The sequence below is a fragment of the Acomys russatus genome, chromosome 1, assembly GCF_903995435.1.
Source record: "Acomys russatus chromosome 1, mAcoRus1.1, whole genome shotgun sequence".
In the NCBI taxonomy this organism is placed as follows: domain Eukaryota; kingdom Metazoa; phylum Chordata; class Mammalia; order Rodentia; family Muridae; genus Acomys; species Acomys russatus.
Window position 1 is genome coordinate 76786212 of NC_067137.1, and position 13006 is coordinate 76799217.

The window sequence follows — 13006 nt, forward strand, 5'->3', positions numbered from 1 at the left end:
TCTACTCTCTAAACCAGATTGAACTCATCACTTTTCCTCAAGCGAGCTTGTTTCTTTGATGAAATAAAATAATAAGTTATCCACTATTGGATCTATAGCACTTCAGGCTAAGTGTTGCGATGCTTCCATGTCAATTGTACATCAAGATCTGAGAAACTATTTCACATGTCCTTCATGATAAAAGCATTTTAAAAATAAACAAAGAGAAAACAAATACTGTTGATTGTATACCTTTTTCCTTGTTTCTTTAATTTTTAAACAGCTGATGTGTAATGGGCAATAGACTCTGATGTTCAGCATTACAAGCCTTAGAGAATCTCACTTTACCTATACTGACACTCAAAGCAGGAGTTTAGCTCTAACCTCTTTAGGCCATGAAAAAGCACTATGGTAATTTTATTGGTACTACTTTATTGTGTCATGATGCAAAGAGTGATGTTTTTAACCTATGTCACAGTTATTTACTATACGAAGGCCAACAATTCTGTAGCTGAGGGCACGAGCCATGGCCCTCACTATGACAATCTATATTATTTTTTCTAAAGTATAATTTTTCAAGGACTATATCTCTGATGATTTGTTCATTGGCAGAGCAATGGGGTCAGTAAAATCATTACAATAATACTCCAAAAACAAAACACATTAAAGTAAATGGGCCCAATTATGTTTTACTCATGTAACAGTCTGTCAAATGCAAAAGGTTATCTTGGTCCTGTGGATGTCTTTGATAACCTCAAAAACATCACTGTCTATCTCTACCCACACTCAATACCATATCTGGTTACTATTAGATAAGAGCATAAGTTACCTTTGAGGTCTTTCTTAAATTTCCTTTGGCTCCAACAATAGTGGGGTTATGTATAGCATCAATATACTAGCTTGCAGTCATTATTCTGTATCTCTGTTGCTGCCAATTTAGAAGATCATATTTTGCTCCAGACCCTCAAATTTGATTTTTCTTTTTCTTTTTCTGACTTCTCCAAGACTTTCCTTCAATGAAGTCTCCTAAAATCTTACTCAACTGAGTAGGAGATCTCAGTATGAATTACATATTTAGTAATTACTTCAGTGAAAAAGAAATTGAGAATATTTTAAGATTTTTATATTTCTTTTTTGCTTTCCAAACTACATTATATAATGATCAACATATTTTATATTTAATATACATGTAAATTATCTTGAATATGAGGATATATATAAATCACTACACATCAAAATGTAAAGCCTTCTTATAAATGGGATTCTACCAATATTGACAAAAGTTCATAAGTAGATTAAATATCTAAACTAACATAAGCTCAATGAATATTGAGTTTTAAGTAACACTTTAGTAATTATGTTTTACTGGTAGTATATTATAAAAGCAAGTCACTACATCATTGTAAGTGTGTCATAGAATTTCTTTCATGCAAGTAAAATGTCATTAGGATTTAAGATTTTTAGATTCTAGTTATGATTAGATATTATCTGATTATTCATAAATATTTTCTTAAAAACTGGCATATAAACTCAATATCTGAAGAAATATTTTAAAATTCAATATGACAGTATTGGGGTTTTTTTTGCATATGAACTTACCTCTCACAATGATGTTGGTGGACTTTTTTGCAGGGTTTCCCACATTATTATTGGCAATGCAGCTGTAGGTACCAGCATCATCTGAGGTGATGGCAGGTATGGTCAACGTCCCTCCATTTAAAACAATCTTTTCAGGCAGAGTCCCAAAGGACCTTACCCAAGTGAGAGAGGGCATAGGCTCTCCTCCTGTCGTAACACACACTAATGTTATGGCCTCTCCAGGATTGACAACTATAGGATCATCCACCAAGAGCTTAATTGACGGAGATGCTAAAAAGACACAAACAGAAGACATGGATTTACTGAGGTACAGTGCAACTGGGAATCACATCAGGTTTTATGGTCATTAATTCAAGCAGTTAAAATTGTTCTTTTTTTTTGTTGTTAAATCAAAATCAGAGTGTCCTATTCAATCTTTAGACAGAAGTAATACTCTGTACATCAATTAAAGAATATAAATTTATAGAATATGATTAAGTGTTTTATACCTGATGTGGTACTTTTGAGGCTATTTCCCAAAAATAAACATTCCCCCATGGGAATGTCTCCAAACTTGGGAAATAAACCAAACCTATCAGAGCCAGAACAGTCATGACACTCACAAGCATCTTGAGGCTCCTCTGGAAGCTCCACAAGATGCCTTCTCCATCTCTGGTCGGAGAGGAGACTCTCTTCATTTCTCCTACCTGGAATCTGTGCAGAAACTTCCACGGGTTCAGTTTTTGCCAGTAGCCACCCACGCTAGCTAAGGTTCTCGGTAGTGAAGCTGTGTTTGTAAGTTACCCAGCAAACTCACAGCTCCTTAGCTAGACTTGAATCCCTCCTATGGGCTGCTGTTAGTATTCTTAGGGGGAGGAGTAGCCACTTGTTTGTGGCACCTTAGCAAGAGTCACAAAAGAGGAAAATACGACTATTCATTTCGGTGAATTTGTTCTGACACTAGAATCACAAAGGAACTAGAGTTATCAAACACAGCATCCCTTTCTCCTTGTTTAGTCCTTCTGTTTTTATGGAATAGGTGGCTGATTCTTTTACTTTTGGCTTAACAGAGGATGAAATGATTGATTCTTTCAACCTGAATTTAGCCAAATAACAGTGCAAATCCTTAGTCTTACCACACAGTGAGCCCTGACTGCTGTTCTTCAGGTGTGGATTCACATTATGTGTCAGGAAAGTTTAGGTTGTGAGTTCTCATGAATACAGCTTTAACATTCAGAAACAAACAATCACAAATGCCCCTCCCAAAATACCGAGCATACCAATTATTTTAGGTTTAATCATAAAATTACCATATTGAAAACTAAGTCTTTTTAAATCCCCATGTTAAAAAGTAGAAACATAAACATTTATTCCACTAAAAACAATCACCTTTTCAACAAACACTTAAAATCGAATATACATAGAAAATATAAAATATTAATTTCTTAGAAGCACATCATACTTATAGTACTGTGTAAGCATATATAACACTTTCATAAATATAAGCAGGGGACAGGTATTATATTGATGTTCAAGTTCATTTGTTCAGGAATATTTGATGACAAAGTGAATGCTGTAATATATGCAATATACATACATATGTACATGATTACACATATATATCAGCTTGTGTGCTTTAACAAAATTAGTTTTTCTTTAAAAAAGAAAGCAAAGGCCCGGGTGCGTTGGTACTAGTCTGTAATCTCAGCACTTACAGAAGAACAGTCTGGGAGATATCTGTGATTTAGGAGCCAGCCTGGTCTACAAAATGAGTCCAGGACAGCCAAGGCTACATAGAAAAACCCTGTCTCAAAAGACCAAAGGAAAAAAAGAAAGCAAATAGAAAACAGGGTGATGACTCCGTGCTAAGGATTCATGATAGAGTCAGGGAGTCTCTACGGCATCTTCAAACATTCTTATTTCTGGCTCTGCTAGCATCATTAAAAACATGGGAGTTTTCAAAATGTCACAACATCAGCTCCTCTGATGTGCTGGCATTAAATTATAGTTATTATTAAAAAGGTGCTGGGTAATATGAATAGTAAAGGTGATATGTGAAAGTCATCACAGTTGGGGAGGAAAAAGGGCATCAAAGAATTACTAAATATTACATTAATGAGTGGAAGATGTCACTAATTAAATCTTTTAAAATATGTATTGAATGTACTTACTAATATATCACGACAAAGAGACAAATGGAATACTACTGAGGTAAATGTCATAAATCTAGAATTTTAGTTAAAGCAACATTATAGAAATCTGAACATTTATATCATTCTAAAAGTGTTTAATGTATTTTAAACCACAATTAAATTAAATTAAAAAAACCAAGTCAACGTTCACTAATGTATATTAGGGCTACAGAAACACTGAATTTACATTAAGTAGAAGAGTATTTGCTTATATCAGAGGCTTATAGGAGAAGGGGATGTTTTCTATAAGAAATTATGCAAAACAAAAAGTAGAAGAAAAATCAAAATTTAAAACTTAACTCATATATAGCAAGAACTCCAATGCTGTACAGGATGACATTTACAATGCTATCAATTAATGTTCTCCCATCCAAATCTGAGATAAAAACAGTCTTGTGCATGTTAGAGTTATTAATGGTGATTTTTATTTTCTCAGATTGTCTTTGAAATTAAAAAAAAATGATAGCCCAATAAGACTATTGATAATATGGTTAACAATCCTGAAGCCTTAATAATGTTCAAATGTGTTTATTGTACTAAATTTTCTAACTATAAAGCTCACAGGGTGAAACTTTGATATGTGTGCATTAACATGTAACATTCAGTGAACTATTTTTTTTTTACATCTATAAAGCTTCATTTAAAGTTGCATGTGCTTAGAGGGTAATTGGAATCATGTCCAAGAAAGTGAAACTATAGCATAACAAGGCTTACTATAAGCAAATCAATTTATTAGCATCAGTTTTAAAGACTTTCAGATGGAATGGCTCATATGTTAATTCAGGGTTGAATGCAAACATCCTGAGTAAGGTTCTGCTTATATTATTTTATTTTAGTTAGATAGAATCTGACTAACTTAGGAATTTACTCACTCACTGTGCATACAGCTGGGCATTAAATTCTTCATCTTTCTTCCTTACTCTCCTGAAGGCTTTAGTTTCTCATTTATTTTTAAAAATCACACATTAGTATGTATGTATGTATGTATGTATGTATGTATGTGTGTGTGTATGTATTTATGTATGTATGTATGTATGTATGTATGTATGTATGTATTTGTGTGAATCCGTGTATGTTATATATGTACAATGGCACCAATCAGAAGCCCAGAGGTCCATTTGAGGGAGTTAGTTCTCCCTTTTCACCCAGTGGATCATGAGGATTTATTTCTCCTTGTCAGATTCATGCCAAGTTCTTTCCTTGCCGAACAATGCCTCCAGCCTGAGTTGCTCATTCTTCATCCCTTTCATGTCATTTTGTGACTGTGGCCTGCATGAGTTTAGGAATGATCTAACTGTGGCAATAGGGATGAAGAACCAACAGAGAAACCTCCAGACGAGCTGCACAGGATGAGCTGTGTTCTCTAATGGAGACACACCAATGGCAGCCCAGAAACTCAGCATGATTATTATATCCAGCATGAAAGAAGAGAAGGTAAGGATATCATCCAGGAGCAAAAAGTTGTGATTGATAGTTTCTGCATACAATGGCTTTTAGCTAAGGGTCAATGTTCTTAATTAATACCCATACTTAGATCAAGAGAAAGCTTTGCCATTCCTCTGAGCTGGACCGGAGGAAGGCCTTTCCATTCTAATGGGTCTGACATTGGGATCCTTGACACAGCTGTGTTCATCTCATCAATAGACATTCATTCAAAGCTTCATTATCCTGTTTAGTTGTATAATATTTCCCATGTTTCAAATGAAGTACTTCAATCATAATTCAGTCCTAGCATTTGCTCCTCTGTAATATAACATGATAATCACATAGAGAACTGACTGTGTGAACTTGGGCAAATTCTTTCACTCTGGATACCTCTTTTTGGCATTGTTAAAACAGAGAACACACTTATTTTTTGTGAAGAATATAAATAAAAAGTCACAGGTGCTATGACACAAAAATGACTATACAATATGATTGTTCTGATCAAATGTGGCAGACATATTTTAAGATCATTTTAAGTTTTGAAGGTCCTGCAGCACATCATATTTAAAGTCAGTAATTTTGAAGAAACAGGAACCTATATTAATCTCGATTTATAATACTGTTATTAGTAAATTAAGCTCACCGTATATCAACACTTATTTTAAAAGACTGACATCCGCTGTTCTTCAGCATGTTGCTCCAACTTTCCTAGTACCTTGAGGCCACACATCATGAAAGCTGTCTTTTCTACTCATGTGAGTATCCAAGAATTGAAGGCAGATAAAGCCCACTGTACTGAATCATAAACTTAACTGAATGTTACCAAAATTATTTGCTGAGTAAGCCATGAGAATACACATCCATAGCTAAGCAAAGAAGCAGAGACATGTAATTCAAGCACTTCGGCAGTGAAACAAGGAGAATCAGGAGTTCAAGATCATTTTCAACTCCACAGAGAGTTGGAGGATAGCCTGGGCTACAAGAGTACTTATTCAAAGAACAAAAAAAACTAACTAACTAACTATCAAGCAAACTAAAACATGCTCTTATTTGTAAACCAAAAGACACATATTTTCATTTTGACTTCTTAACATGTGACACAAATTACGTTGGCTCATTTAAAACCAACAAAAAACGCAAAGGCTGAAACAGGGCAAGAAAAGTATGGAATTATTATTTGAGATGCCGATCAAAGTGGAATGTGGAAAGTTCCACATACAGGAGTAAGGTATCTTCTTACTGGTATGGAAGTGAAGAATTGATGTAAAGAACAAAAAAGTGATTAGTGACTAATAGAGGCTAGAAATAATGATGCAGGTGGAAGAGTCTATGGCCAAATACAACCAGATGAGGGACAAATTCTAGGGTCTTACAGCACAGTGAGATGACAGCACCTATAGCAAATCGATAGGGCTTTATTATACACATTGAAAAGACCTAGAGAAAGAAACACAAAGCACAAACATGTAATAAATATTAGAGAGATAAGTAATAATTTCATACATTGAATCATCATACATTGTAATGTACATGGAATTAAGTCTATGCTCATAACTATGCATTAATTGTATGCTTCAAATAAAAAAATAACAACATGAAACACTTCAACAAAGGAAACATGTTAAATAAAGTTAAACAATTATATTATTAAATGTTGCCAATAGCCATGCCTGAGAAAGAAAAACACTCTGTCTAAGGGCACACTGACCTTGTTATAGTAAAGACAGAGGAAAATGGCCTGTCAAGAGTCTCTCCACTTCAAGATCGGGAATGTGCTATTTCTTATAACATAAAGGCTCATTTTGTTCCCATATGTTTTTTTTTTTATGCACACTTTCTTGTTCTCCCTGGTGATCTGTAGAGCAAAACCTTCTATTCCTAATAAACACTGCTTAGTGATTTTACTGTATAGTTCCATGTAGCTACTGCTAAGTACTCTGGATCCTTAGAGCTTCCCAGGTACTCTTTCGGTTCGCAGCCTCTTATGCTGACAACTGACATTTCAGAGTCCTGAGCATCACTGTCTGAAACAAACAAATTTAATAATCGTGCTTTATAATTTGCCAAAAGAGTGCTCTAAGCACACAAAAATAATTGCAATTGCACCGTCAGTTACAGATAGTCTTTCTATAGTCAATGCTTACATCTAACTACGGTGCCAGTCAGGATGTTAGGCTAATAATGTGCAAATACTTTAACAATCAAAGTTAGTTATCACAGTTATGAAGACTTGAGCCATCACTTACAATGAGTACAACAGCATTGTAGTATGTATTATGTGTTCTGTGATGAGGATAGTACAGAGGATATACAGAATATATATATTCTGTGTGTCTGTGTGTCTGTATGTATACATACATATATCTGATTTCTCTCTACCTATATATATGATAAAAAGATAGATAAGTGATAGATAAAGATAGATAGATAATAGATAGATAGGTAGATAGATAAATAGATGGATAGACAGACAGATAGGATAGATAGATGTATAGATAGGTATGTAGATGAAGGATAGATTAAAAATGAAAGTAGAAGATAAATGTTACATAGATACATGATATAAATGATAGGGTACCAATAGACAAATGATAGGCATACAGATAATAGATTATAGATACATGATCATCACAGAGAAACGACCGAGGAGAGACAAAGACCAAGAGAACTGGGGAATGATAGGAATAAGTGTGGGAGAAAAGGGAGAAAGAGCAAAAAGGGGATAAGAAAGAATGTAGCAAATGAGGAAGATAAAAAGGAAGTAAAGGGGGAAAATAATATGGTGTATATGAAGTGAATCTCACAGATTCATGGGGTAAGCCTTGATCTTCAGCTGCAGCTGCTATACGTAGAGGTTTTGGACATTTCAATAGCTGGTGTCAAGCTGAGAGCAGCAGGTGACTGGAGTAAGTTGTCACTGTGGTGGGGGCTATCTTGAGGTTTATATCTGTTCTTATCTTGTCATAGACCCCTCTGCTAGGCACCTCCTACAATGATGGATTGAAACCTTGGAAACTGTGAGTTAAGATAAATCGTCCCTCCCTTAAGTTGTTTGCTTCAGGTGTTTGTTAAAATAATGAAAGCCTGACTGAAAAAGTCTGACAGACAGATAATAGATGAAAGGCACATAGGGGATATATAATAGATAGTTCAATCCTGGGAGAGACAGGAGGAGATTAGACTGTCAAGAAAGAAAGATAGGTAAAGAGAGAAGAGTTAAAGAGAAGGGATGAGAAGAGAGACGAGGGTGCAAAAGCTATGTTTCTGTTTTCCAGGATTCTAAACTGTTTTGTTCTGTCTTGTTTGACAGTGTCTTATATACTCCAGTCTGTTTCTACCTCAGTCACTTGTGATGTTGCTCAGGGCCGGCTTTAAACTTTGATCTTCCTGCTTCCATCACCAAGTGCAGGGGTTACGGATGCATACCACTGCGCCCACCCAACATCATAATCAAACTTCAGTTTAGCCAATCTGAGGAAAGAGATTCTTCCTGTAGCCCTTTCAGCACTTTTTCCCTAGTAAAGAAAACTAATCGTTTTCCCTCTTGAGCTGATCTAGATTTGCTAGAGAGGCCCACAGAGGAAGGAATTGCCATATACATATCTCCTAAGACTAGATATGGCACAGCAAATGGGACTTTGAGCCCTTCCTTACACTTGACAGTACTGAGTGTGGCTGACTGGAAGTCAAGGCCACAGTACCCTTGTGGCCCTGGGGAAGAACTCAAAGCTGTAAAAGTGACAGAGTGAAAAGAACAGAGAGACCAGGTAAAACTGAATTCTCCAAGATAATAGAAATGAGAACACTCTCAAGGTTGATGTATCTATCAGAAGTCTCAGGTCAGGATGAAGTTGTGGCCTACCAGAAACAGGTTTTCCCAGTATTTCTCAAGAATTGAGTTCTATCCCAATAATGTAAAAAGACAAAACAATAAAAATATCATTAGAATACTCTAACACTACCAGTTATTTTAAATGGGCTGAGATAAATTACTAAAATCTTAGTAATGTACATACTTAAATTAAAAAATAAAGTTGAATTGTTATTATTTAAATAAAAAATGTTTATTTCCAGTCTAAGTTTATAGTGGGAATCATGCCCACTCCAAATTTTAACAACCCTGTCACTAGTAAGATTATCTTATTCTTTTTTGTTTTTGTTTTTGAGTAAACTCTTAACATTTTCAGTTTTAGTTGAAGTAGAACAGATTCAATAAATACTTTTTTGGGTTTTTTTTTTTTTTTTTTTTTTTTGTATTTCAACCTATTAGTAGAGTAAAGCATACACATAAACATTCTTTTAAAATCTGAAACTAGAAACTAACCATATCTATTTTCTCATAGACTTTGGCCTTCCATGGGTCTGGCATGTTTAATTCTAAAAATAGGAGCTAGTTTGTGACCTGGACTGTCATTCAAAAAGCACAAGCAGTTACTTATATATGTTTCAAATATGAGCTGTTTGTATCCTAGGACAGAAGTAATTTAAGAATTAGAAAGTTGAATAATTATAAGAAAAAGAATCATGAAGAAAAAAATAAGAATTAGTTGATAGAATGGCTATCCCCAGTAGCATCTGCTTAATTTGAATTCTTCCAACTGTGAGTTGACTGCCATTCTTTCAGGGAGCATCAGTAAAGAGGAGGAGGAGGAGGCTAGAAATAGGGAAATGCCAGGCAAGTCACTGTTATTGCCAGGCTTTGGAGTCAGGAACCTGGCTGTTGTCAGTACACTCAAAGAAAAATGCACCTTAGAACTCTCTAGATGATCAAGATATGGGAGGAGTTTAACAGCATCTAAGACTCACTGGAACTTAATTTTACAGGCTCATGTGATGGCTACAGCCAGAGAAAACCTTTGTACAGAAGGATATTTATTTCAGTTTTGTGTCTGTTGCTGTGACAAACACTCTGACTATTCCACCCTAAAGAAATTCAGGCAAGAATATGGTTATCTGTCTTGCAATTCTAAGTTACAGTGCTTTATTGTGTAGAAATTAAGGCAAGAATTAAAGTATGGCGTTCATGGTCAAGGGAAAGAGAAAATATAGGCATGGATCCTATCTTTCTTGCTCTTGCTCTCCTTTTCTGCTTTCATGATTTTTCAACATCTCCTGCCTAAGGAATGTTGCCAATAAGAGTAGGCTGGTTCAGAAAACAACAATCAAGGAAATTTCCTACAGACATTCCAACAGGCCAACCTGATGTAAATGACTCCTCCTTGATACCCCTCTTCAATTCTAGGTTATGTGGAAATAAGAGTAAAAACTAACCAGCATATTAACATATACAAAATCTGAATGGATATGATTATACTTCAAAATGTCCACATAATGATCATAATGAGTGAGTTAACCTAGAAGCAGAAAGACTCAAATGGTATATACTCACTTATATCTGCATACTAGCCCAAGGGGCATGTCCCACGAAAGACTTCACTTACCAGGAAACTGGGACAGAGGGGAGGACATCCTATTGGGACTCTAAATGAGAAAAGCATGGGAGAATAGCAAAGTAGAAGGACCCAGAGGGTCCTAGAAACCTACAAGTAGAACATTATGATAGGCAGATTTGGGCCCAGGGGTCCCACTCAAACTAAGGCACCAGCCAAGGACAAGGCAGGAGGTAAACTTTAAACCCCTACCCAGATCAAGCCAATGGACAGAACATTCTCCACAGTTGAGTAGAGAGTGGGACATGACTTTCTCAGGTACTCTGGTGCCTCACATTTGACCATGTCCCCTGGAGGGGGAGACCTGGTGGCACTCAGAGGAAGGACAGCAGGTTACCAAGAAGAGATTTGATACCCTCAGGAACAGTCATAGGGGAGAAAAATAATGGGAAAATGGGAGGGAGGGAAGAATGGGAGGATACAAGGGATGGGATAACCATTGAGATGTAACAAGAATAAATTAATAAAAAAAATTTAAAAAAAGAAATTATTATTATAATTTTTAGAATAATCAAAATTAAAAATAAGACAGATATCTGTCCATAGAAAGTAGAGCAATCCTCAGAACAGTCTATAGTGAAAGTTTTGGTTTCTTTTATGTGTTTTTTTTAAGTCCCAAATGTGGAAATGTGGAAATGTTTTTGTTCATCCACTCATGAAAACCAACCCATGAAGGAGCACATGATGTTTTTCTGGAAGCTTATCATGAGAGGGCAATGATGTTTTGGCGATAACTGATACATGAGAAGGCACATGATGTTTAGAAATAATATAAATAGAACCCCACAGATGGTGGGAAAACACTTTTGCACTGCTATACCATGCAGCAGTGCAATGCTTCCTTTGTTTTCACTTTGCAGAAAGAAATGCACAAGAACACATAATATTCCAGCTGATTTGGCTGTTTCAGCTGACTGTTCAGCTATTGAACAGAGCCTTGTTGCTCCTGCTGGATAATGCCATGTGGCTACTGATTTGTGTTGCTGTTTGATGTTTACTATTGGACTGGACTGTGGTATCCTGAAAAGAAGAGTGGAGCCACCCCAAGGAACTACTAATAAACAGGTCCACAACCCTCTTTTTCTATTTACCCTCTTTCTTCCCCACCTATTGCCAGTGTGTTAGAAGGGAAGTAGAAGCATTTAAGAACCCTAAAATGTAGATTGTAAAAAATCTAAGCCTACAGGTGGTGCCCAGCCATGGGGCTTAGGCATAATGGGTAACTTTGCTTCTAATGTAGTAGAGGAATTGACAGATTTTGATGGCTTGGTATATTGTTTAAGGAGGTCAGCAAAATAGCAGATACTGTCATTGGGTGTTCTCTTGCCTTGCTCCCAGAATAGGTTTTTTGGTTTTGGCTTTGTAGTCTTTATATATTCCATTTTTAAAAAGCTTGGGGGAAAAATCTGCAAACCTAAAGGTTCATTCAATTCTTTTGTGTTAGAAAGTATTGCAGAGTTGGCTATGCACTTACAGAATTTGTGGATAGAGGTTGAAGTGCTTGGAAAGCAAAAAAGAAAACAAAACCAAAAATGAACAAACAAACAAACAAACAAAAAAAAAAAAACAAAAAATAGTGGGATGAGAACAACAGGATTCAGGCTTGGTGTCAGAGACTGGCAAAGTATTGCATGATGAGAGAGGAAGCAAACTAGGCTAAAAGGCATACTGCTACCCCACCTTGCTCCAAGCACTTTCTGTGCCAGGTATCTAGAATATTTCCATGAAACAAGGGGCCAGGAAGAGCAGGAGGTTGTACAGGGATAACAGCTTAGTGTTCAGCCAAATGCACCATCAGAGAATTTGCCTGGAGCTACATAGGCACCTTCAGCCTTACTGGTCTTTGTGTAGTATATGCCTGCTAATGAAGGTGGTCAGGCTTATAATGAGTTGACTTGGTGTCTAATAGAAATGCAGATTTAACACAGTTTGAAGAAGCTATTGTGTTGTATGGCTTGCATTCCCCATTCCTTAAAGAGGTGTTAGGTAACTGGGCCACAAAGCAAAGAGTTAATCCCCAAGGTCGAAATGTACTGGTGTCAACAGCACTAGAATGTGGTCAACAATTACTATGGTTGTAATGGTAGAGGCACAAAAATAGAACAATATAACATAGCAAGGGGTATAAATGTTGCTAAAGACCAACTATTTGGTGAAGAGCATTATGCTGACCTACAAGAAAAGATCTAATCTGATGAAACTGTAACTGAACAACATTGTGCTGCAGCTTTAAGAGCTTGATATGGTTGAGAAGCTAGGGAAAAAAAAAAACCACTTCATTTTCTAAGATAATACAGGGTACTGCAGAAGCCTTTACTGACTTCTTACAGAGACAGGGTTTGGCTATAAATAGAGCCATATCAGATCCTAAAACTAGATAGT

The 13006-nt window shown here is 36.0% G+C and overlaps 1 protein-coding gene across 2 annotated transcripts in view; it reads right to left on the reverse strand.

Moving 5' to 3' along the window:
* Positions 1-13006, reverse strand: part of Mdga2 (MAM domain containing glycosylphosphatidylinositol anchor 2) — an 800517-nt gene that overhangs the window by 219550 nt on the left and 567961 nt on the right. For both annotated transcript variants that reach the window (XR_007830679.1, XM_051146875.1), the window contains one exon: positions 1579-1848. Coding sequence is in view for 1 of the 2 variants with exons in the window: in XM_051146875.1 (XP_051002832.1) it covers positions 1579-1848 (270 nt within the window). In the remaining variant the exon portion in view is untranslated. The remainder of the gene's footprint in view (positions 1-1578; positions 1849-13006) is intronic.